Genomic DNA, 27,998 nt, shown 5'->3' on the forward strand with positions numbered 1-27,998 from the left:
TCCGCCATTTCGACTTCAAAAAGTTCGTTCACCTTTAGCGTTTTCACTATGAAGAAATGGACAATTTTGCTAAATTTTAAACTTTTGCAACATTTCTAACATTACAAACAAAAGGAGTCAACAAAAATTAGGCTGCCTTTTTAGATGCAATATAGATACATTGGTCTATAAATAATCTGATCGCAACATTTGCAATTTGGTTATATTCAGTGAATTTTAGTGACAGTTTGCAAAAAAATTCTTGAAACACACAACAAATGACAGCGGATACTTCCTGATTCCTTCCCATGGATGGAGAAAAACAGAAAATTTTGGTGAAATTAATTCCCGCATATCTAATGAATGGTTTTATTCCTAGCTGGGAAACACTGAACGGAACTATAATTGAATTTGATTAACCGGTTGGTTGGGTTATAACACCCTTCATTGATCTATAAACTGTTTAATTTGTTGTGCCCAGTGGGCGAAGATACGGGCCAACCCTGTTTCAAAATGGCGACGGCCAGCTATGAAAACTATGTGTGAGTTGAAAATATGTTACTTGATTTCAGTGGATATAAGTGCATTTATGATGACTTGTTATAACTTAAGAGTGAATTGTGAAGATTTATGTTGTCCTAAGTTCGATACATATATCTGATTACTATTTGTGTCCATGTAGATGATGTAAGCTTATAAATCATGTAAATAAATAAATAAATATCCCTTTTCATTTCAAAATCAAATCAACAATAACATCTAAACTGAAATGTTCGGAAAACCAGGCATGCCAGGTCCAGACAGGTGCATGCAGCGTAATTACCGGTAATAGCATACACAGGCTTGCTTATGCAATGCAATGCAATAGGCCAGGGTGTCCAGCCATGGCCAGCCAGTGCAGTGCACAGTCTCCCAGACCACTCGCTCCTTTGAGGCTTTGTTTTCCTTGCTCGAGAACTCTAGCCAAGAATTTGCTCACCGATAGCTTCACATTCTAGGCTAGAGACCATTGCATTCAAAATCTAGTCGGATTCGCTGAAGCATGACACCGTGTAAAGCAATGGAAGTTCAGAAGTAAACACAGCCGATCACGACAGGCGATTGCATCAAAAATGATGCTAAAATTACACTTCAGCAAAATTTTAGACTGTCCAAAATATGCAAATCTTGCTCAAAAGATACAGTTGACTCATCGAAATAACTTTCATCCAAATTTCAATATTAACAGAATAAATAACCTCCGGTGTAAAAAATTGCACCGCTGTCCGACCGAAAAACCATAGTCTAGCATCGAATGCGTAACTATCGTGTGCAAATTCGAAGCTAGAGTTCTCGAGTTATGTTTTCCATGCACTACAAGTCTACATCTGACATCTGTGATCTGTCCACACATGACACACGCATACGGCCGGCCTTGCATTTTCCTTGGGTGTGTAAAACACTCCCTAGCTACATACATGGCTGGTTCTCGTCCAAAATTCTTAGTATAGGCTACTGGACCGATATGTATGGCGGCCAGTGGTGTCTATTCTTCCGTTATTCACCCCCAAAGGGGAGGCAATAATTTTACGCCTTTGTGAAAGATTTTGTGTTTTGAAAAAGAAAAAAAAGAGGGAAAAAAAAAAAAGAAGAAATCAACAGGATTCAAGGAAGATCAAAATAAATGAACTAATTTGGGTGGGGGTAGATTATATAACTGAGTGAAGCAAGTATTAATAATATTATGTTTTACGTGTTACGCTACTATGTTTTATGGCTATTTTGGAATGAAAAAGATGGTCACTGATGGCTGGCAGTTACTGCCCTACAGGGTAGGTGAATTTATTTTATCAAACTTCAGGGAAGAATTGTAATGGGTACATAGCATTAGCGTATATAATATGTAGCATTTTACCCATTCCCACCCCCAAAATAATTATTTTGAGGGAAACTAGAGAATGCTTTAGCACAAAACAGGGAACAGTTTGGTCAGAAATTCTTCCCTGTCTGGGCAATGGTGACTAGTGGTCATACACACAAAGATTTAAAGAAGCTGGTTCCTGCTTTGCATATTTCAAGCAAAATCCATTTTCTTTTCAGTTTGGATACTTGCCTATCTAGGGAAGCATTGGGATTCTAAGGGAACATAGAACCACCAATTAGCAAACTTAAGCTTGTCCAAGTTTGTCTTCCCTGTAAACCTCAGCTTCAGATCAAATCTTTGATGGATGTAATAGTTATCTGAATCTCCAACTCTGCTACAGACAAATTTTTAATTCTAAGGTTTATAAATCAGAGGTGTGAGTCACTTATAAAATACCGTAGCTGAAAATAGCCAGCAAAAAGCTGTAGTTTGGGAAGATCCTATAGGCCTACTTTTGTATAAAGCTAGTGTACCGGCACCGTACAAAAAATCAGCTGAAAATCAAAACCAAAAAAGCTGAGCTCACACCCCTGAAAATAAGAGCCCTAGAGGTGTTTGACAGTCTGAGTCTGTCTTCCCTTAGTCCTTAGATGCAATGGTTCAGTGTCCAGACCAGGGGTAGCGTTAAGGGGGGACCACAGGTCGTTTTTAGGTGGAATTTTGAATGGCCTTGTTTATACTATTATTAATAATAGAAGTATGGCTTGTTATATCAATGTAACACACAAAGATTGAAGTTTCAGAAAATTATATTTTTTTGTGCGTGTCGATATATGCAAATTAGGCGAGGTCAAAGGTCAAATATGTTAAAATGAGGCATAGGAAAAATGTGAAATTTGCCCCCAAAAAATAATGATTAAGGAGAACATTTAACTTACTATTTACTATCCAGATATATTATATAGGTATAGCTTTGCAACTTTATGGAGAGACTTTGTGAAATTTTTGCTTTCTGTTGCCATGGCAACCGTTTGGTGAAAAAAACTAATTTTTTCATCTGGATTTGACTTTGAAGACCTATACATGTAAATCAAAAAGTAAAGCAGATATCAACAAAAGCTCCCATTAAGGGGGTACTACACCCCTCGATAAATTTTTGTCTATTTTTGCATTTTTCTCAAAAACTAATAACACAGTGGTAACAAAAAAGTTATGTATCGCGCTGCGATGTGGAGTAAGTATCGGACGCTAAGGGCCGTTCATACTTCGCCACAATTTCTTTGCTTTGCGGTGCATTGCCGCACTGCATTGTACTGCAAACTGCTGCATTCCGCTATTTTAACTTTGAGTTGCGGCAAAATCTAATCGATATATATATCGGCAACGCACCGCACCACAAAGCAATTGTGGCGTAGTACATGTATGAAGGGACCTTTAGGATGGACTCATGCTTTTAAACATCTAGAGGATCATCGAGCACAGATATTATTTGCGAAGAAGTTTTGTGAGCTTTTGTTAGTGCAGAACTTCTAAAAATCATGCAAAAATGGTAGGAAAAAATTGAGAAATAATGAATTTTTTTTTTTGGGATTTTGGCATCTGCAACGCGGCTGAAAAATCATAACATGGACTGATGGTTACAGTTACGGGAAACATAACATTAACTTGACCAGAGTAATGGAAGACACACTCGTCCACGTCCGAATTTGAGATTTCTTGATATTTATTAACACTAAGATGTATTCTTTCACTTGAAACTGATAAAATACAACTTGTTATAATTAGAGAGGGCGGCCTATCTGCTGTGTCATAGCATCAGTCAATATGAGACATTAAATATTAAATGCGAGGATCCGGAGGATACATGCCTGAGAAAATGGGACATTTACGAGAGAATAAAATCATTACATGGTCGCATGTCATGAATTGGTCATCTTTTGTGTAACATACATGAGGAAAATATCACCAATTGTGATTCACGTCAACACAACTTTTAATAAATACATTTTAGACCATTATAAGTATATATTTCTGAAAAGCTTACGGTATATTACAAGGATGCCAAATCAACCAATTATAACATCATAATACAGGGTGGGTAAGAAATATACAGGGTGGAACATCAACAAAATTAGCATCTTTCTTGTCACAGTGAACCCCATATTTTCCTTTTCTGAAAGCTATGTAGCTCAAAATAAATATGAATTCAGAAAGACATTTCCTGGGCCCTTCAAACAAATTAGGAAGAAAGAGTTTGGTATCCCTTGTGTTAAACATACAGGGTGGTCAAAAATTGTAAAATAATTGTACAATTTTTGTGACATTTATCAATCAAAACTTTTTTCCTCCATTTCTGGCACTTAAACAAATAGCATAATTGAATTCCTAAAAAATATGTGCACTTTTGAATAAGCAGGATGACTCGGGCCAATGATGGGCCATTTAGAAATGTCAGAGCATTACGTGCACACTTTGTACAGTAACATATAGGAAAAACTGTCTTAATTAGCATTTAATTAGCCAATTAATTAGTTACATCTTTTGTTACAGTTGATCTACTATGAGATAGATCTACAATCCAGGATGATATATGTGCAATTTGTGGTCCATGCTAGCTGTACTTTTTAAGATACAAAGGTTTGAAGTTTGCCATATTTTCACAATTTTGTGTACAACCCTATGGGGCTCCCCCGCCCCGGCTCCCCCGCCCCGGCTCCCCCATTGACACATCTTACATATTGAAGTATAAATCTCAAAGTAGTTGTCCAATTGACTTGGGTTTTTTTTGTATTTGACAAAGAACATAATTATCTACAAAATAACACCAAACTTTCCACAATAGGTACTATGCTTTTAGAATAAACCAAACTTGAAGTGTGAAGAAAGCATTTTCATGTTACGGCTCCTCCATTTTTGGGTGACCTATTTGTGACATGCGACCACATGTTCAATTCGCCGGTTGATCCGCCATGAGCTGTTATGGCGTGTGGTGGTGAGCTGAACGACATGTAATCGTTAGTGCACGCTGGTTCGAATCCGAACGGTTCTGATTTTTTCTCTCCTTTATTATAATGCCAGTTTGTCTGAGCTCCATTTCTTTAATTAAAATACAACTTGCTAATATTTACTCGTATATTTGCTTGATTTATTTCACTCTTTTCAACTCTAAAAAGTCACAGGGCTCAAGACAGCTTAGTAAATTGGCGGGAAATAATGAGTCAGAAATGCGCGAATGGGAAATATTGTGATTACGCGGCACGCGCGCGATTTGTGTCGCGTGACGCTGCACAACTCTGTGCGTATGTCCAACGCAGTCAATGCGCATTCGGTATGTCGTTAACGCCAGCAAATGTGGTGTAAACAAAACAAAAATTTGCAGTCAAAATGCCACTTAGATTTTTTAATTATTTTGAATTTTGGCGCACTGAAAGCAGACATTATAGATTCAATGGTGCAAAGAGATGCATATTTAGACCATGCACCAGATACAGCTTTTACAAGCGTGAAAGTCTTACCGTTTTAAAATATAAGGACGTTTTGTGCATAATTTTGACATTTTTTTACTAAAACATCGATTTCTCAGAGTTCACTTTTGACAATATTGCACGATTTTTGTGACAAGAAAAATATGCAAGCAAAAGGTAAACTTTTTGCACTATCGTTTAGAGTACATCAAAGTATAGGGAAGGTTTTCTCATTTTTTCAAAATATTTTTTTTAACATAAATATACATTACCACTGTGTGAAATTTTTAGCTTAATTAATTAATAATAGAGTGACAAAATTGCTTTTTTCACATGTTTTTTTCAATATTTCGAAAAAAGAGACAAATTTCAAAAAAATTAAAAAAACCTTCCCTAAGTTCATATCTCTTCTTCATGAAAAGCTAACTGAATTTTTGTTACTCCGAACAGATTTTTTAAAAGTTTTGTCACAAAAAAATTGGGGTAAAAAAGTGAATATTTGTGATTTTTTCAAAAGCTTGAGATTTTTGAACAAATCTGACGTCACCATGGGATTCCTTGACTTATTTCCTTTCCAAATATGGCCATGCGTTTTGAACTGGGTACATCAATAGGGTGGAGCAGTACTTTTGTGCGAGATTCTTTGTACTAATTCTTAGTATTTTTAGGTCTTGGGTGTCACCTACCTAGACAAATTACCTATCAATTTAAAGCTTTTGGTGAGACCTTTGTCTAGATACCATAACAAATTATGTAGCATTTACCATTCTCAAGTTATTTTGATTTTAGTTAAAAATTGACAGGGTGGAGCCGAGGATTGATGGAGGATTGATATGTAAATTTAACTAAAAATTACCAAAAAATGGGGATAAATTGATATATTTGCTTCTTTTAATTGGTTTTATGTTGTAAAGACTTAACGCGGCTGTGTACCTCTAGACATTGTTTCTTTCGCGAAATTGAGTTTTTTTGATATGTTTGTACTTTGTTATGTTTTTTATAAATACAAGGAATGAAAATCCAGATTTGTAAACTCCAACTGCAATATTTTAAGGATTTTATTTCACTATTCCACTCGTGTTTGAAATTGAAAAGGATAGAAAATCTTTGTTGTACCAGCAGGTTACACGCGCGCAACTACGCATCGCGTTGCGTATCGCGATATTTGTTAACGCACAAATACGCTACGCATTCGCGACGCTTATCTGCATGCGCGGCGCATCTTATGGAAAAGCACTGATTTCACAAAAACCTAGTGGTCAAATGGCTCGTGTTAGCTGATAAAATGTGGGTTTTTCAAGTTCTTTCCCCGATTTAAATATCAAGTTATGAATGGATTTCGCTCAAACTTCTCAAGGGGCCGTGGATTTACCCGATGTTCATGTAATGTAAGGTAGAAAAACGAAAACTCCCGCATTCTCCTGTGAGATTCGATGAAAGTGCAAAATGTGACCACTTTAAACTTCAACGGCCATTATTTCAATGTTCATTTTCTCGGTAAAATGACGATTTAGGTACACGATAACTCAATAAATACAGCATCTATATGTAAGCAAATATGATCATCGAAGAAGCATGATCGACTCGAGAAACGGTTTTCCGCTTTTTTATATTTTGGTCTATTTCGATTTTAGGCATCATTTTGTGCAAATAGGCGTTTGTGAATTTTAAAAATTCATTTTGATGCCTTATATGGTCAATATCTAAAAAAAATAAGGCCAATATCAAAAAAAATAAAAAAACCGTTTTTGGAATGAAGCCTCAAGATTGAGATAAAAACAAACTAAAATATTTTGGAAAGAGTGTTTTTTTGTTATGATGTACCAAACAAATATTGCCAAAAACTCACATTTTTGTGATTTTCTTCATAACTGTTGTTTTTACACCAAATCTATATTTATATTAAGATTCATTGATGTCTTGCCTTAATAAAAATGTATACTTTTATATGTCTTGCGCGAATAATTACAAAGTTATGGCACTTTTACTACATGCATGTCTGAGAGTACACAGCTGCCTTAAGAACAATCATTTAGAAACTAAAAAAGGTAACTCTGTCTCTAAATTTAGTGAATTTCTAGTGCAAATCACTTGATTACAGAAAATGCCTTAAATTAAACTGTTTGTGTGTAAATCCCTATTCAGAATGCCTCAAATGTGTGTTTCAAATATGTTCGCACACAGCGAAACCTGTAGCAGGTATCACAATAAAAGTATACATTTTTTTAAAGCTCTTGAGCCAAGTAACTCAAATATGATGTTCTTTTCTGCATACATGTAGGGTATAATATGTGAAAATTATATCTCACTTAAGATCGAACATTTTTTATGGAAAATGTTGCTATTCAAAGTCCACTATCTCCCTAACCAATCTTCCTACTGGAAAACTAATATCATTTTTGGATTCCCTGTTTAATTTCCTGTCAGGAAATGTGTACTTTTCTTGTATTTATGGGTTTAGTTAAAACAAACAATTACATTTGTATCAAAAACAGTGCATTTTCTAAGACGAAAAAAATTAGAAATTTGGGGTACCGAAAAATCTTCCAACTCAAAACACATGGCCATATGTATAGTTTTATATACTTTGGAGTTGGACATACAATTCAGAAATAATGATGCTCAAAAAGGTCCATGTTCTCTCCCATTACTCCGGCCTTAAATAAAAGTTCATACTGGTACAGATCATTTCAACTTAACCTTGTTTGTGGAGATAGACACAAATTTATACATGAACAATTAAATAAAAATACATGTGTATACATTCATGAATGATATTGATAACAGGGTCAGAAATTTGGCAAGAATCCGAGAATCCATTCTCGCAAAGATTCTCGTCAACAAAATTGCAAGAATCTAAATGGATTCTTGTAAATATTTCAGTTTATCATACAAAGATATATGGCGAGCGAGAATCCATGGATTCTTGCAAAATTCCACTGGGAGAATCCAAAAGGATTCTTGCACTTGGTTACAAATTTCTGACCCTGTTGATAATCAAAACAAGTTAGAACATGTAGGCCTACAATATACATTATTAAAATCATTCAGGGCTACCAACTCTCACTCATTCAGTGTGAGTCTCAACATTAAACGTTTAAACGTCTTGGAGCTGATTAAACAGGGCTGCTAAGAATACGTGATTTTGGAGGCCATAAAACACACTCTTTTTTTGAGTTTTTTTAAATTTTATTTTTTTAGATTTCTACCAAAAAACGCATTATGAACCAAAATATGCAAATTGCGCCGCAAATACCGTATTCATTCCATTAACCACCCAGGGCGCTTTAACAAAGTCATTTTGGGTGGGCGCTTATTTTCTATATTATTTACATAATTGCACCTGGGTAAAAAATTGCCCAAAATATGGATTTTATGTGTAGATGCATGTTTGATACATGTGTAGTTGGGTCCTGTACATGATGGAGGATCATGTGTAGTAAAGTTGCAGGGTGGACGATTATAGGGACATGGGCAGTTAATGGAATGAATACGGTAACGCAATTGCATATTTCTAGCAGCCCTACGTTTTTAAAGCATTTAGAAAAATAGCTAAACATGTACAAACGTGAAAAAAAGTTGATAACAAAGGCCTCGAATTAACCCACAGCACCCATGGCATTCTGCCGTGGGTGCCCATCCCCACTGCCGTAATGCCCTCAAAATATGTCCTTTACCCAAGGCAGTCACTTGCCGTGCGCTCTAATGAAGTTGCCTTCGGTGCCCCAGCCCTGCCCCTTCATTATAAAATCATCTATCTATGTGTGTGTGTTTTCTTCACTGTTGAGAAATATTGCCCTTCTCAAATTTTCAACAGTTGCCATGATGCCCTCTTGAAATATTACAAACTGCTGTGCTGCCTTGCCTTTTCAGTGAAAATCCAAGGCAATTATCAACTTGCCTTAAAAAAGTTGCTGTGCCCCTTCATATCCTTAATTCGAGGGCTGCTGGAACCCTTTTAAACAATTTGAAATTATTATAAAATGTGCACACTAAATTTGAAAAGTGCACACCATATTTACCTGACTGTGTGCATTTTAAGGGCTCTGTAACCCACCTTTACACAGTATTTTGTGAAACCTGATAGCATGTTGCATTCTGAATACAAGGAATATCTTTCTGATCATAAAATTTTGATTTATTTTGAAAAGCCGACCATAAAATTTTTGACTTTTCGTATTGAAGTTTCTCAAAGACCTTTTGGGAAACTTCATACATGTACATTTGTACGGTATCTGCAAATAAAGCCTCCCCTTTTGGAAAAATGCAACGCCCCGGGGCGTTTATATTACGGTATTGTACAAGCAACCCTGATGCCGGGGTGGGGGTGGTTACTCAGTTCAAATGACATGGGTCACATTTTGGCCATTCAGTATTTATCCATGGATGTAAATCTTCAGGCAGTTGCCTGATTTGAGGCAATTTTGCTTGGATCTTCGATCCCTGTACAAAGTAGGCCTACCATAAGGGAAATATGTACATTTTCAGGCAATCCAGTTTCAGGCATTTCTGTCAGTATTTGTTTTTAACCTATCATTCTATTTCCAGGGTCTTTGCTTTCATATAGGCCTATACCAACTACTGTATTCATTCCATTAAACTGTCCAGTGTGCTTAAGGGGGTACTACACCCCTGCCCAATTTTGTGCCTATTTTTGCATTTTTCTCACAAATTATAGCGCATTGGGGACAAGTACATGTAAGATATGTATAACAAGGACTGCAACTACTGTACTGAAAATTCAGCAACTCAAAGCAAGTAGTTATTGATAAAATTTATTGATTAAATATTGGTTTTCCCTTGTTTTTGACTGTAACTCCACATCTGTTGTCTGTGCTGAAATAAAATTTTCAGTGCAGTAGTTGTAGTCCTTGCCCCTATAATATATCTTACTTGTCCCCAATGCGCTATAATTTTTGAGAAAAATGCAAAAATAGGCACAAAATTGGGCAGGGGTGTAGTACCCCCTTAACAAAGTCGTTTTGGTGGGTCCTTTTTTTGTGACACTGTTTACATTAATTGCAAATGTAACAATGGCCCAAAATAATGATTTAATTGTACATGTTTGATGTGTGCACAACTGTAGTTGGTTCCTGCACATGTGAAATGATGGGGAATCATGTGGTTGGTTCCTGCAGAAACTTTGCAGATGATAATGGGTTAGCACAATTTGCATTAAATTTTGCTGAAATTTGGATTTCAATTGTTACTCGTATTGTGAGTGCCCGTACCGGTATTTACTTACTAGTGTATGTGTGACTGTCTGTGGAGTTCATACAATTGTACATCTGCATGAGTGTCAATATCATCATCATCAGTTCTCTGTATGACTCATGATGAGTATGGTGTTGCAAGTGTAATTTATCCTTTGTGCTAAATAGATCATAGACCTACATTGCTTTTTTCATTTTTCTCTGGAATTGAGATTATAGCTCCAGTATATGCAGCAATGCTACTGGAAGAAGTACTTGTACATGAGTGCTGATTGGTTTAGTTAGCATTGATGTGAAAATTAAATAACTAATATTATTGATATTGAGACATACATTTGTGTGTAGAGCAATTATTGTATGTAACAGCAATGTGAACTTTCCTGTCTCAGGATTGCCTCAATAATAACACTCGTGCCCAACGAACATTTATAAATAACACACACTAACATTTTGCCCAGTGTGCTCAAGAATCTAAAAGTTTGAGGTGGGGTTTGCAGATCAAAATTTTCCAAAAAATATTTCAGTGCCTGTTTACAATTTATACATCAATATCCTTCACTGTGGCAACATCTACATGTATGGCAAAAAAGGGAGGGTTGCATCCAAGATTTCAAGTATTTGAGCAACATTGTACTTTATTTCATAACCATGTACCAAGCAGTACACACAAAATTCTATTGATTGTTGACCACAAATTTTTGTCCACCAAGGCCGGAAAGGCCCAAGATGTAACACCCCCCTACTGGTCACACCCAAAGATAAACTTCAAAAGGTAGTTTGTAATTTTTTCTTGCAGTTCAAGTGATAATATATTTCAAGAAAGCAACACAGGAAACATTCAGGTTGTCTGGCATTGTACATGTAGTACCTCATTAATATTTTTCTCTTGATTTTTTTCCTTTCCTAAATAGATGGTATTTTGGGCGGATAAGTCGAGGAGAAGCAGAGAATTTACTACAAGGGAAAAAGCCAGGGTTATATCTGGTACGAGAAAGTGCTACGTCTCCAGGAGACTTTGTTTTGTGTGTCAGGTGAGTAGGGATAAGTATTGCTCTCCTTACGATGTTTAGGAGAGTAGTTCCTCCATCAGGAGAGCTATAAGATTACCATGATAATACTGCAAAGGATTTAGGCCCTAATATGTTAAAACTTAGGACAGGGTTTTGTATCGAACCAGGGAATAAATAAAGATTGGGAAGCGTCACTTTATATAAAAAGTAATACAACTATGGAAGCCGCCATTACCTTGCCATCGCGTAGGCCTGGAACACTACCGTGATTTCTACCGGCTGCATCGCGCCCATGCTCCGCGTTGCAGTAATGAAAATAACCCCTAAAATCGCGGCTTGCTGCATCCACGGTTAGACTTTTTCAAGCCTGCTACAGTGCTTTTTTTCAAATGTTGAACAGCTTTTTAATACTTTTAATTATATTTTTTAACGCATCCATGAACCTTATAATTTATCAAATACATTAAATCAACCAACAATCCCGCTATCCGGGCCAAGATGTATACAAGAAAAATACAAAGTATAACCATCAAAGTGTCACAACTTAACCAGTATAATACCACGATAGTTTCAGAAATTCAACTCGCAACAGAACTTGTCTACCACTCTAGCTCCGCCCATGTTGAACTTTTTTCCAGCCCTGAGTACCGCCCTACAAAAATGCACCAACCTTGTGTATGAAATCATTTGTGCCGATTGCCGTGATTGGGAAACCCCGCACAATTGCTATTTTTAGCGGAGGCTAACGGTAACGCTTTTGCTGGCTTCCGTTATATCATTCATCCCATTACGCACTATGTAATACTTGATAAAAACTGTCGGTGGGAACCACGAACATGACGAACCAGGAAGTAGGATTGAGAATTCTGCCTGGGCAATTTGCGTACATATTTTCTATGGGTTAAGCTTAAATCCATTCACATCAACTTTAGGCCAAGTTGTGGGGGGATTTTAGGGGAAATGCATTTTTTTTTTGTGTGTGAGCAAGTAGGGGAATCATAATTTTTTGCCAGTAGGGGGATATGAAATTTTAATAGAGAAATTTCATAAAATATGTTTTTGAACTAAAGCGAAGGGGGAACGTAAATAGTGATCAGGTTCCTTAAAAAGGTGGGTCTTTCAGTGGCTGGGTCTTTCAGTGACAAGCTTGCAAGCTTGACAAGCTATTTTTTTGAAAATGAATGTTTACATACTATATTTAATTCTACTTTTGCATCTTTTGCAAATTCTAGGACGTTTATTGGCTTACCTTCCAGGAGAATGTAGGGCCTAATGTATATTTTTCCAAGCATGTAAAGTTATCTTTCTGGAAAGAATTGCTGGATCAATGAATACATGCATAACCATATTTAGCTAATCATACGATAATTTATTCATGGTAGCAACCGACAGTGTAAATCCTAATTATTAAACACTGTGTCCTAATTATTTAGTGATACATTCTGTAATAACCAATTGACACTCGGTCTCTTTTAATGAACTGTCTTGTGCACTTCTAATTACAGTAACTATACAGTAAATTGTGAAATACGAATTTACGATTGCATGTACATTGGTACAGCTTATGGTGAAAAATATTTTTGAGGGCTTTTGAATATAATGTGGTTCTGAAATTAAGCGTGAAAATAGAAATCTCATAACAATCAGTGGTGTCGCTAGGGGTTATGGTGCCTGCCCAGGGCTAAGGATACATAATGCCCCCTCCCCTGATTCATTGGCGCCCCTCCACACAATTCTTCCGCACCTAAAATTTGCACAAATTGGGCCTACCGCTAATTAATTTTGGTTATAATGAAGTTGAATATCGGGCTGAAATTTGATCTTTCAAATGATGTGCTGAAATGACTTGGAGGGGGTGCAGACTCGATGCTGAATTAGTCAATTTGGCGCCCCCCCCCACCTCGTCACTATACCATTGATAACATTTTCCTGATATACTTAGTAGCTGTGTGCTGTAATTTTAATTCATCAGTCCAACTGTGCTTAATAAATCTGGTTATAAATGTAGAATGGCATTATTACCAGCTGTATCCGGAGCTATTCCTGTTGAAAACCATACACCCCCTGTTTGATGGAAGACACAACCTTAACTGTCCACACAGGGAGTGTGATTTTCAAATGGGATTACCGAATGGGTGACCCCATATGAAATGTACACCCCTGTGTGGGAGATTAAGGTCATGTCTTCCATAGGGGTGTATGGATTTCAACTGGAATGGCCCACTCAAGTTACTGATTTCTTGTTGTCAGTGGGTGACTCAGTCAAAATATTTGAATGTGGATGATTTATAGATTGTATACCGTTTTGCATAAATTTTCATCATAAATTTTCATATGGTTTCACTTTTCAGTTTAGCAAGTGAGTCACAAGTTTTTGTTTTTATCCCTGGTGCCAAATTAAGTTAAGAATTATTGCTCTGAAAATCTCAAAGTTGTGCAGTTGTAATTAGGGCTCAACCGATTCTCGGATCTGATTATATAGTATTGGCCCGATATTATCGGTATCAGATCGGTTATCGGTAAAAAAAAATTAATATTGTTTTGTTGATGCTTTTGATTTCAGTGAGAATGGCCGTGTTTCACATTATATAATAAATTTACGAGGGGATCAGCTGATCATCGGCGACCAACGCTTTGGTGATCTTCCCAAACTTATAGACTTCTATAGAATCCATTATTTGGACACAACGACATTGACAGAACCAGTAAGTAATGTGCTATTCCAGCTGAAATCCATACTCCCTCCCCCATGGAAGACATGACCTTATGTACATGTAACTCTCCCACACAGGGAGTGTAGATTTCAAAGAGAGTCGCCCATTTAGACAACCCCCTTTGAAATTCACATCACTCCCTGTGTGGATGATTACCTCTTCTGCTGCGGGTTAAAGAAGAAATCACCACCTCCATGTTGAAATTCCATTTATCAAGAAGGACGTCTATTAAAAACTTAATTTTTCTCGAGAACTGGCAGAGCATGGCATTCCCTCACTCAAACCACTATATCAGCCCCATCTTTAGTTAGTTTCAAGAAAAACCTCTAGCTTGCCGGCCACCAAATAGTTAGCGATATGCGGTTTTCGCCCTGCAGACTACAACTTCAGAAGGTTCAGAAGGATTAAGGTCATGAATGTCTTCCATAAGGGGGGGGGGGTATGGATTTTAACTGGCTTTAGGTTTGTTTGTTGAGAAAAGAACACTGAATGCCAATTGTGTAACTGTTGGCTAACTAGACAGGGTTGTAAAAGGGAAAGAAAGGATCAAGAAAAGAATAGGGCATATAGTTCTAAAGGAAACAGGAAATAGATGGAATGAAAGAGAGATAAAGGGAAAGATTGAGTTCTAAAGAATAAATGAAAAAGACAGAATGAAAGAGAGAAATAAGGTGAAAGAAAGAAAGAACTTTTATACTTTGATCAGCTCGTAATCAAAGGGCCTTATAACATCGCGGATAAATGTCAATATTTTGAGAATTGTCTTGTGATATCTCGCCAGAAGCATCACAAATTGTTAATTCAAGTCCTACAATTGGTCTACTTTCTTTTACTCACAAAATATAGAGCAGACAGGTCAACTATATCACTCTTAACGTGGGTCTACTTTTCGGGGTAGTGGTAAAAGCTTAACATTTCCCGCCGATTACAAACTAATCAAAGTATAGCAAGAAGGGACAAAGGCAGAAATAGCAAGAAAGAAAAAGATAAAAAGAAATAATAAAGAAATTGGTAGGAAAAGATACTATATAGGGAAGAAGAAATAAACTTAACTTCAGAATGTACAATTTAGTTCACGATTAGTAATAGTGTAGGGACATGTACCAAGTAAGCTCATAGATAATATCTTTCATTATTTCTTGTAGTGTCCGAAAGAGGAGCCATCGCCAGCGCCATCTCCTCCACCCCAGCAGTCATCATCATCACATAACACAGATCAGTCCAATCACTCGACCTCGTCCTCACAACACTCATCCACAGCAGCGTCGCCTACGCCTGCACAGTCGCAGCAGCAAGGGGAGAAGTACATTACGTTATATAGGTTTGTGGGCAAGGTAAGTTAAAACTGAACATCACATAGCAAAGACGAGTTCAATTACTTTGCCTTGTCCTCACAATATTCATCCACCAAAGCACCTATATACAGTTGTCCACAGTGAGGGGAGAAGTACATTTAGAGAATAAATGATAGGATTTTGTCTTGTACCTATCCAATATCGTGTCATAATGGATGGGCTGGCCAATATTTTGGGTATCCACTACGATAAAAATATTGGCCAGCCCATCCATTATGACACGATATTGGATAGGCAAAAGACAATCCTATCTTTATTCTCATTCTTATTCAGTTTTAATGTAATTTTTGCGAGAAAAACTGCCTTTTTTTCAGAAAAAAATAAAGTTACTTTTGTGAGGACTTCCCCGTTGTTTTAAATGAACGAAACCATCACGAACATCTAAGCCGCGAATCACATTCTTAGTTCTCGTGACGTGTATTATGCGAACGCATTATCGCGCGATCATTGAGGAGCAACAAGCGTGCGCTGTTGCGTGGTGGCGTACGCCTGACTAATATCACTATCAACTATTGTGAGATATTATACACCAGAAAACCAATCAAATTACATGAATTCTTTACAAGACGCACCCATTGAATAAGAATTTGCCATAATACGCTGGCGAAGTGACGTAATAAATAGGATTAACTTCCATAGCGATAGGTGAAAACAATTTTGAATATATCGCGCTGCACTACAAGCAGGTTGTACCCATCGCCTGTGTATGTCTGCAATCATAGATTGAATACAATACCAGTCTTTTCAAAGATACTAATCTTACAGGTGCGAGTGATCAGCATGAGGTACCGCGTGAACGTACTAGTGCAGCACGGTATATTCAAAAATTTGTAAATCATATTTAAGTTTGGGGGCAAGGCAAATGAACTACTCCCCATTCCTGAAAAAATACAGCACTAATTTTTGGGGATTAAAAAAATATTATCCTGTTGTGCCAAACGAAATATAGCTAAATCCTAATCCTTTAGTTAGTTCTAACTGGCAGTGAAAGTCAGATTTTAATATACGAGGGGGTATCCAAAAGTTTTTGACATTACCTAGAAGCGAAGGAGCTATATCGATGAAATTTTGTCAGTGTAATTACTGGTCCTTATGTACATTATGGTCCAAAAATGGTCTCATAAGTACGTTTACTTTCTTTACAGGTGGCGCTAGATGGGAAGTAGGCGCATGACCTTTTCATGATAAAATTCTCCACTTTCTTGAATTTCTTTACTGTGGCCGCATCATCCGAAAGTGATGGACGTCCACTTCTTGGCTCATCTGTGAGGGACATGTGGCCAGTTTGGAAATTCCTTTTTCAAAAAGCAACAGTGCCATATGATGGGCAATCATCACCGTAGATAGCTTTCATTTCATCATAGATTTTCTGTGCATTGTAGGCCTAACCCTTCAAATGCAGGAACTTAATCACACTGCGTGCCTCAATTTTCACCATTTTACAGGTTATGCGCCTACTTCCCATCTAGCGCCACCTGTAAAAAAAGTAAACGTACTTATGAGACCATTTTTGGACCATAATGTACATAAGGACCAGTAATTACACTGACAAAATTTCATCGATATAGCTCCTTCGCTTCTGGGTGATGTCAAAAACTTTTGGATACCCCCTCGTATGTTCAATTTTTGGAAATAAGGGCCAAAACCATGCATTTTTAGGGCATTTTTGTAGGCTGTGACAACAAAGCCTAAAAAGCTTGTACAAAGACTAAATTCAAATTATGCGTCAAAATTTATTTAAGGTTTTACAAAAAGTGAGATTTTTATTTGCCTGATTCAAACAAGATTTGATTTGATTCTTTTGTACAGGACCAAGAAGATCTACCCTTTGAGAAGAGCGAAGTTCTAGAAATCATAGAAAAAACAGAAGACCAATGGTGGAAGGCACGGAATGGAAGGGGCCAGACAGGCATGGTGCCAGTACCATATATAAGAAGGGTAAGTCAACAAAAAGGACAGGAATCGACTTGAGCGGCCACAAATGGCCTTCGACCATGTCCAATATGGCCAGAAAGCTGTTGCTCACAAAAATTAACTTCCGAATGTTTAACAGACAAAAGACTTCATCAATGTATGGTGCAATACGTTTGGCTTTTGATAGAAGTAGATGGCATACTCTTGTGAAGACCACAGCAGCGCAATCCTGTGCCATCTGACCCAGAGAGAGAGAGAATAGAAAAATAAATATTACTTATTTTATTACATTGATATTTACTTCATTAACATGATCTCAGATTCAAAAAAATGAAAGGAGTTGATCCTATATGTTAAGATATGGTGGGTCACAAAGTCGTAATCCAAAGTCAGCAGTCCCTTTTTCTCTGGGCAGTGCAGTCACTGGGGAATGGGATGTGTTGTGTGTTATGGAATGGCATAGCTGGTGTGAATTGTTTATCAAAAAGGGAATGCAAAGCAGTCTATAGAAAAATTGTTTAATTTGTGTACATCGTGGAACATTCAACTACGCTTGTTACTCTGTGACTAATCATGTAATCATGCTAATACACGAGCGTACAACGCTACTCTACGCTTCCATATTAGCGAGGTTATCTGCGTACAACAGCTTACTACGCACAGCCACGCAAAGAGTATGTTCCAGGATGTACACAAATTAAATAGTTGTTCTATAGTACCCCCACTTTCCTCACGCAATCATCTCACCGAATCACATTCTTTTGTTTGTTTGTTTGTTTGTTTGCAGCATCAAGTTGAACAGAATTATAGGCAGATTAATCCAGCACAGCCCCAGTGGGCTCTGGTAATGAAAGACAGAATACCTAGTGCATATGATAACACACAACTCAGAATACAAGTAAGTAACTGTTAAATCAAGGGCTTAAAGAGGAAGCCCTGCCAGAGCAGTTCTTCTGGGGTGATCCAAACCTGCCTGGTTATCAAATTAATTAATGACAAAGGTTATCTGTAAATTTTACAGGTGCTAATTGATGTTTTATAAGTGTTATTGCATCATTTAGCACCTGTCAAAATACAGAAATAACCTTGTCGCTGATTAATTTGATAACCAGGCAGGTTTGGTTCACCCCAGAAGATCTGCTTTGACAAGGATTCCTCTTTAAAACCAGAACCACCATGTCCATTTGAGTTCTCAATTACATGTTACTTATTTCTGCAAGAAATGGATGATCAATTCTGCAATCCATGATAAATGTAAGTGACTTTGGGGTATATGCATGGTCACTTGCATCTAAAAACTGTTTAAGTGACCATGCATATACCCCAAAGTCACTTGCATTTATTGTGGAGGGCAGAATTAACTGTCCATTTGTTGCGAAATGAGTAACGTGTAATTGAGAATAAATGGACACAGGTGTTTCTGGTTTTAAGCCCTTGAAATACTCCTATACCTGTCACCCAATGAAGATTTTCACGCAACCCCCAGAATGCATCATGTGACCAAACGTATTTCGACTACAATGTATTCTGGGCTTCCTTTGATCATTACCCTTATCAATATGACATGATCAGTAAATTGGTTCATCTAAAATGTTGGTATTTATACAGCGTCGTTCACATGTCTACATGTACCAAAGCGCTTTACATTTATTCCACTGTCGAATAATGTCAGCTGCCATACAATGCCCAAGGCATGCTCATACCTTTGGCGGCGCGCAATGGACAATATCCATAACAGCTTCCCATTTCACCCCTGGGTAGAGAGAGGCAAGTAAGGTAAAGCGCCTTGCCCAAGAGCACAACACGATGGCACCGCTGGGGCTGGAACTTGCATTCCAACGATTATAAGGCAGAGCCCGTACCGCTGTGCCAACGTGCCCTATAATCTATCCTACCAAACCAAGATAGTCACTGTCATAGTTACTGCTGGTTAGTTCAAATCATCCTACAGGCACGCTCCACAAGACATGCAAATGCATGGTGTACAAAGGAATTACTTTCATCTTTTAACTTAACAGGTGGTGTACTCCATTGTATTGCATTCCACGCATTTGCATGTCTTTTGCAGCCTGTTTGGAGGATTTAAACTAATGACACACATGACACAAGTTGGAAAACCGATGGATGCCATTGGTTGTTGTTTCCAATAACTGGATAATTCCTAATTTTAAGGGGCTCTTAATTGTTCAAAATTAGAAAAGAGAACATTTAAAACCTATTTCTGGCGCTATAAAAAGTTGCCTTTCGTGCAGGGGTATATGGGAATTAACATCGGGGACCAAATTTGGAATTGAACTTTCAAGACCAATTTATCTCAAGTAACATTTTAGTGCATTATTTGGTGACTAGAACCTCATGTTGGTCACTGCAACTATTTGCACTGCAGTGCACAATGCAGTGAAGTATGAATTGACCAGGTCTAAAGTTAGACCTTGTCTAACTTGTTTTGTGCATATGCACCTTAATCACCAACACTAAGATACTCTGTTTATTATGCTCTGTTTACGTGATTAACTCTACCGCTCCTGTCACAATTCTGATGAAGTCCCACGCATGTGGTGATGAAATATTAAAGTAAGTCACTATTTTGTTTAGAGAACTGTTTAAAATATTCATTCTAACATACTCTTGTTTATTGTTCTGTTTGATTTCAGAAAGGGGATTTGATCAAGGTCTTGACGCAGAATGTCAGCGGCCAGTGGGAGGGGGAACTAGAAGGCAGGAAAGGATTTTTTCCATTTAACTATGTTAAACTTTTAAGTCCAGATGAACTCGAGTCTCATCGAGCAGGGCAAGCCAACGGTCCTGATTAAGAACTCCTGAATCGGCAGCTTTAGCATTTAATTAAGTAGTGTATAAACAGAAAAACTTGACAAACTCACAGACAACAAGTTGGCGCCCTCTTCGCTCGATTGACTAATAACGTGCGCATAAAATATAAAGACGCTTGGAAGTGATTTGATTATGTGGCAGTCGTGACTTTTTGCTTTACTACTTTCGTCCTTGTTAATCGGAATGGCTGGCACTTTGGATGGCTACTATTAAAACAGGTGACATGTATCCGTCACTGTATCAGGATGGTAGTGAATGTTACGTTTCGTTACGAAACACATTACCCATGATCCGTATTAAAGGCATATTCGGCCAAAATGCTTCTCATCACAAACCCTCTGGATCGAAAATGTAGGTTTGCTGTTCATAGGAGACCCCTGACACAATTTTATATGTGTCGACACCGTTATGTGTATTACAGAAGGCTTGTATAAAGACTAGCAGTTTGTACTGCGTGCATATCCTTTTACTGCCAGAACAGCGCCACCAAGTGTCAACCATCATAGCTTTTTGAGGGTTGCGAAGACCCATTTGCTCCTACAAAGACTACTGCTACCACTTCTACTACTACTACTACTTCAACTGCGTTGACGATATGTGTTCATAATACTCGAGCTTGAGCAAGCAGCGTACTACTGTGCGTTATACACTGTAAGTTACCATTGGTTACCATTCCAGAATCTACTGTGTTGTAAATGAGAAGCACACTTTGCTACAAAAGGCACATTGTTCCGTCCTACATGTAGTGGACTCTCCGGCGTCACTTCTTGCATCGAAGCGTTTAAATTTATGTAAATGCGAAACATATGGTAGTACACTGACCTTTCATCAAGTGATTCCCCCCTCGTAAAAAATCTACACATAACACTTCCATGAATGCACTTCAAATCTGATTAGGCTTTACAGCACCCGTGTAAATGAGAAATACTTGCCGTATCGAATGCACGCTCACCGTAGCATTTAAAATTGTCTGTATGTTATGCACTTAACTTTGTGGTGCACATCACATCGTTCTAGAACTGGATGCATAAACGATGAGAAATGATGCTCCTCGACGTACACCTAACATACCAACTCGATCCCTATATTTTGGTGCATATTCTTTGCATAGTAAACACTATAATAGATATCGTTCCTGAACAGGAAGTGCTGTAAACATTTGCTACATTGACCGCAACTCCACCGCAGAGCTTTTTGAGGGTTGCGAAGATAGTCATTTAGCAAGAAGCATAACGGTCTGTATTTTGTCGGTCCGACATCTGGGGTATTTCTAGTCTCCGGATCAAACTGCACGTGGCTTGCGGATTGTTATGAACGACAGAAACCGGCTGTGAAGGAGGCTACCTTAGCGATGTTGTTCACTCCAAATTCAATTTTGGAAAAAACAACACTCGGCCATGGAATTTAATTAAAGTTTGTCAGTATAATTTAATGGTAAATCAAGTAAGTAACTTCCACTCTGCAGACTTAGAACTTGTTTGATTCCACTGACTATTTGCAATCGTAATGTACACAACAAAAATGACAGCAATCATCAACAACAAATTGAATTGAGGACTTGTTTTCACTCGCCCGTTAGTTGCATCATCAACCGGAAGTAATGTGACACCGACCCACATAATATAGTCTGACGTCAGACGTTGCATTTTCAGTTGTCCGCAGCCATTTACATTATAAACTTTGGTTGTATGCTGCAATTTTTCGCTGAAATGATTGGCACTTGCGGCTTTGTTTTTTCTTCTCCATGTTTTCAGTAATGGATGATGATACTGTAAGTTTTTGTCGTTGCAGAAAAATAGCCGGTGCGCCTTTCGCAACGCAAGACGTCGGACTATGATATGTATTGGCCTTAACATGCATTGTACGCAGCTATCATACCCGAAGCATTGGAATATAAACAAGAAATCGTGCTACAGTGCTGTAAAAGTGCACAGTTTCGCAATGCATTAATTTTCATGTTTGACACAGCTGCTGCGGAAATTCAAAACGCACGAATATGTTCTATTAAATTATGTATAGGTATATGTATGAAAACTGTAAAGTCGCAAATTTAAGAAAAAGCTAAGTACTTCAAAAACTTAGCAAAGCGCGAAAAATATCATGCGCGAAAAAATTCCAAGTGCGAAAAATTAACACTTTTACAGTACTTGTGTATCAACATAACCCTTGTAATTAATTGATAAATTTGTGCATTTAATTAAATGCCTGGTTAACTCCATGAGAACTACCTGCCGATTGGCCAAAAAGAAGTTTTCATTATCAATTGGACCAATCTACAACATTGTTAGAATGATTTCACCACACCAAAAAAAATGGGGTGAATTAATTGCAAAGCTTCATTCTGATTGGTGACTAAAGTGAAGATATCATGTAATTGGCCAATCAGTGGCAATATTAGATCAATTGGTAGGTAGTGCTCAGGGGGTTAACTCAATAGTATAGTTAGTCACATGAACTAGACAATTGTAAAAAAAAAAATGTTTTGTAATTTACCGTCATCGCGCAGCAAGTGGACAGGGCTCGACTTGTCTAACGCCAGCCTGCACTTCACATTGACCTAATCAATGACTGTGATGTTGTACTCAACGGCAGGGCCCAATGTTTATGTTTGTCGCTCTGCGAAATTTGCCTTGTTCCGCACCATTTGATTTGGTCCGTCACCCGTCCGTGCAATTTAAATTTTTTCCCCTGCGCAGTTCCATTTGTTTTAATGCCTAATTCAGCAAAAAGATATGTTTTTTACTCAATTTACATTCTGCGGTTTCGCAGAAATGATGACCTTGATTACATATGTAAATTTATGGAAACTGCTCTTAAGTTCATTAATGTAAACTTTCTTCAAGCTTACATAATGATTGTATATATCTGTTTTCTGCAGATTATGCCAAATCCTGTGCAAATCCTCGCTAAAGTAGTGATCCCCATGCAATTCCCACGAATTCAGAGATGCCACTTTGCAGGTTTTAACCTGAATTCAGGTTTTTTTGCGAGTCCAAATTCCTGCGTTTTTATTTATTTTCAGCCCATTGTGGGGATTTTTGGCCTGCATTCACATGCTTTTTCAGGTTTTTCTCGCTAGTTTCAGGGTTTTTTTTTGAGTGAAACTGAGTGGCGTCTCTGTGAAATGTATCATTTCCCACGCAATTCCCACGCAAATGTACCATTTTCCATATACATTCAATTCTCTCACCGAATTTGCCATATTTAGTGCGCAATGTGCTTTTTTTTGCCCTAATGATTGGGCCCTGCTCAATGGTGACCTGTTTTAATTCTGCTGGTTCCCTGCATTTTCAGCTGCATAGTCTGGATTTGCGGCCTCGAGATGCATGGAACCAACATACTCTTCAATATGAAGTATACATATATATGACGTTGTGTTTAGTTTTCATGAGATGGTCTTGTCTTTTGTATAGGCTGTCTTCATTCATGTGAGTACAAATTACCAGTATGCAAATCATTATACAAAAAAAAATTGTGAAAGTAGACATTTTCGTGCAGTTGATTTTTCGTGCATTGACATCACCCAAACATATTCACTGTATTGTTTAGTTTGTGCTAAATTACAACTTCATGGACATAAACATAAAAATAACAATTTTCATGGTCTAAACTTTAGTACTTGATCTCGAAAATTAACCAAGCTCGAAAATAACCACTTTTACGCACGAAACAGGTGGATTTTTTTTATCTGTGTTCAAAAAATGTAATAATTAATAATGGCCAAGGAAAAATTGTGCATTGTTACTTAAAATGACTAGTGTCTCCTATAGATAGTCTCTTCTAATACTCATTATTTTTCCTTTGAATTATTTATCTTGGTAATCAAGGGTGAAAATAAGAGAGCTTGAACCAGGGGCCACTTCGGCAGAAAAAAGTGGCCACTGGTTCACCAAGATTTGAAGAAACCAGGGGCCACTTCCAATTACCAAGGGGCCAATAAAAATAAAGATATGCTGGATGGGTTAAATAAGCACTATTTGCTTTAAAATTTGATATTTTTGGTTCACTATCCAGGGGGCAAGTTTTGTGAGAAAAGTGTCCCCTGGTCAACTACAAATGAGATGGAACTAGGGGCCACTGCAGAGTTTCTGGGGGCCAAACGGCTCCCGTCTCCAGCTTAATTTCACCCTTGTTGGTAATGACAGGCATACAAAGAGAATCTAGACTCTTTTTTGGGGGGGGGGGCAGTGTTCTATTTACCATCTGCACGCCTGTACATATTATGCAGGTGACTTTGATTCTGTGCAGGTAACTTTTCAAATGTACCTGCACAAGTACATGTAGATTTTTAGTTGTAAATTACAGTTGGAATCGGAAACATACAATGTGCCTCTGAATCAGAGAAGTAATATAAATATCCCTTACAAAATGACACCCAATTTTTACTTTTCATCTGTAAAAAAGGTGATTAGTTTCACGGCACAAACTTCTTATTTTATATGGTTGTGTGCAAGTTACTTTTACTTTGTGCACATAGATTTCTATGTTACTTACACAAATGCAAGTAACTTTTTTCTGGTAAATCGAACACTGGGGGACCAGTTGAAGCATGTGTATGGGCCTTTTGGAAGTTGATCATTTTGAATGGTATACAATGTATAAGGAGAGGGGTGCTATTTTAGGTTTATTGAGTGATCCCAGCGACAGTGTAAAGAAATTAAAATTGTATAAATTTCCTAAAATTGATGGATAAGTCAGTAAGTCTTTATAGGTAGTTTTGAAATGAAAATTTGGCCAAAAAACGAAGAAAACAGCAGTATTGACAAAGTCCCATTCAAATACATGCATAGCTAATTTCTCCTACTTTTAAAAGTTGAAAAAATTACAGATTCATGTAAAATGTCTTGTTTTGTCTTTAATACATGCTTAATTTCAGCTTACCCACTAGCAGGCTATGCTAGCATATCTATGACACTAACAAAGGTGCCAAAATCTAAATTTTGATGATTTTTTACGATCATCCTGATCAGAGTAGGACTTCAACTTGTGCTTATGAGAATTGACGTAAGGATTCTTGCATTTTAAGGAAATCTGGTGTATATGCACATTGATTTTTTTTCAGTGCCTCTGTCTGCATAAAAACTGCCCTGCTTAACAGAAAAAATTGGGCTATTCCCTTTGAAACCCATCCACCCTATGGAATACTTCCATGGCTTTAATCTCCCACACAGGTGGTGTAGATTTCAAATGGAGTTGCTTATTTAGGTAACCGCATTTGATCTTCACACTCCCTGTGTGGGAGATTAAGGACATTTCTTCCACAGGGGGTGTATGGATTTCAACTGGAATAGCTCATTGCAGTGGTTAGGTTAAGAATTAATGTTTGCATTGTTTGGCAAACATTTCAGTTGTGTACCCTTTTGTCATGGTATTACTACATCATTATTTTGGTATCAAGTAGACTATTCCTGTCAAAAGCCATACGCGCCCTGTGGAATACATGACCTTAATATCCCACACAGGGGGTGACGATTTCAAATGGAGACACCCATTCAGTTAACCCATTTTAAATTCACACTCCCTGTGTGGGAAATGCATAAGGTAAATGTATAGGGGGTTTAAGGATGTCGACTGGACTTGTAGGGGAACTTGTAAACAGAATGAAGCAACCCATTAGCTCTTTGCCCATGGTAGGTAGAAGTTTAAATTAAGAGTTGTACACATTTTATTCAGCAACAAAATTCAGAAGAGCTTGTCATGTAATGGTAAGGGCATGCCTGTTTGTTGAATTTAAGGGCGACCAATTTGAGCGACCAAGTCAGTATTACCCAATTTGTTGTCTCTGATATGAGTAGAGCTGAGTTTGAGTCAAACTCGTAACCCCTTGGACACTACTGTCATCTAACAGCATTTCTGATTGGTTGATAACTTAAAATGCTCATTTCATTTGCCAATTATGACCAGGCTTTTAACTATTTATGGTCAAACTTGCATTTGCAGATGATCTTATTAATACCCTTTTTGATTGGTTCAAAATTGGAAACAATATTAATTTTGGCCAATCAGCAGGTAGTGCTCATAGGGTAAGAGATCATGCACAAACAAATAAAGCTGATCAATTATCATACTTTAACAGTGCAAATGCAAGTTTGACCACACTACTGTCATCTAACAGCATTTCTGATTGGTTGATAACTTAAAGTGCTCATTTCAATTGCCAATTATGACCAGGCTTTAAACTATTTATGGTCAAACTTGCATTTGCAAATGATCTTATTAATACCCTCTTTGATTGGTTCAAAATTGGAAACAGTATTCATTTTGGCCAATCAGCAGGTAGTGCTCATAGGGTAATTATCATACTAAACAATTTGCTTACAATTATATTGTGATATTCCAGTTGAAATCCAGACACCCCATGTGGAAGACATAGGAAGATATGACCTTAATCTCCAACACACTTTCAAATGAGATTACCTGAATGGGGCGACTCTATTTGAAATTTACACTTCTTGTGTGGGGGATTAAGGGCAAGTCTTCCATACGGGGTTGTATGGATTTCAACTGTACAAGCCATTAGAGGTGGTGCTAATCTTCCACCAGAGATGCAAGATGTGAAACCAATGTTGTCAGTTATGCAGCCCCGTTGTTTGACAAGGAATGCACAGCCACCACTTATCATGGATTCAAACATTACCTTATCATATAGACCTATGTAATTGTTGAAAATCTGGGTGTTGCCATTAGACAAAAACATTTTGTACAGATAATCTGTTAATCCCTTCACTGCTCATTTTCCTTTTTTTTAAAAGGTACGTATTGTAGTTGTCCTTTACATGTTTTACATGTACCGTATTCGTTCCAATAACCGCCCATGCCCCAATAAGCGCCCACCCAGCGACTTTGCAACAAACACAATATGAAATTATTAACCGCCCATCCAATGTTGTCAAAATACTTCCAGTAAGCTTACCTGTCGAGTGACTTTACATGCATGCATGTGGGAAATTGAGCATCAAAAGTATCCAAAATGTGCACCAAAATTTAATTATGACACTATTTCATAGTGGGCAGATGTATAGATATTAAAAATACTTCACAATAACCACCTGCAAAGGCCAAGTTTGAGGTAATTCTTTCTCAAATTCGTATTTTTTGCCGGCGGCCGCCAGCTTTACTTACAGTCAGTGCGCCCTCAAAAACATTGTCAATAATTATAATATATAGACACATTTAGTGAGGGCGCACTAACTGTGAGTAACTAAATACTTTCAGACGTTGACTGATGACTAAAACAATGTAAAAAATAAGCGCCCACCCAAAATGACTTTGTTAAGCGCCCTGGGCGCTTATTGGAATGAATACGGTATATCAAGAAAGTATTATTTGATCTCAAAAGTAAGGAAATTTACCCCATATATAAGCAGTCAATAATGTATCTAAATAAGGCTATTGAGCAAAATTCTTTCCATCTTTTGATCGGTCATCGATGGTTGGTCGATCCTTATTACTTATAATTGATTGACTTTTTAATTGTGTTAATATTTGATCTTTGTATGTAATGTATTGACCGATGCAATGTTATCATTAATTCCGATTACTCAGTCGATAGTTCGTTACTAGCGAGTATGGAATCAGCATCGGCAATCGATTATAGGATCGGAAAATTTTGGCTGTGGTGCCTAAAGGTGCGTGCGTACATAGAAATCTCCTGGCATGTAGAGGAAATCACAT

General features: G+C 37.5%; 1 protein-coding gene and 1 long non-coding RNA gene across 2 annotated transcripts in view; both read left to right on the forward strand.

The window, feature by feature from the left end:
* The window catches only part of LOC140140060 (uncharacterized), a 197,827-nt gene extending 169,839 nt beyond the window's left edge, over positions 1 to 27,988 (forward strand). Inside the window, exon 2 of the long non-coding RNA XR_011857206.1 lies at positions 22,735 to 27,988. This is a non-coding gene — a long non-coding RNA (uncharacterized lncRNA). The remainder of the gene's footprint in view (positions 1 to 22,734) is intronic.
* LOC140140058 (crk-like protein) lies at positions 267 to 23,053 on the forward strand. Its single transcript, XM_072161872.1, has 7 exons — positions 267 to 521; positions 11,411 to 11,530; positions 14,073 to 14,214; positions 15,369 to 15,557; positions 17,388 to 17,516; positions 18,280 to 18,390; positions 20,147 to 23,053. Exons 1-7 carry the CDS (start codon positions 493 to 495, stop codon positions 20,303 to 20,305), a joined length of 879 nt encoding a protein of 292 aa, XP_072017973.1. The 5' UTR covers positions 267 to 492; the 3' UTR covers positions 20,306 to 23,053.
* Positions 27,989 to 27,998: the final 10 nt, after the last annotated feature.

The sequence above is a fragment of the Amphiura filiformis genome, chromosome 18 (assembly GCF_039555335.1).
Source record: "Amphiura filiformis chromosome 18, Afil_fr2py, whole genome shotgun sequence".
Classification (NCBI taxonomy): domain Eukaryota; kingdom Metazoa; phylum Echinodermata; class Ophiuroidea; order Amphilepidida; family Amphiuridae; genus Amphiura; species Amphiura filiformis.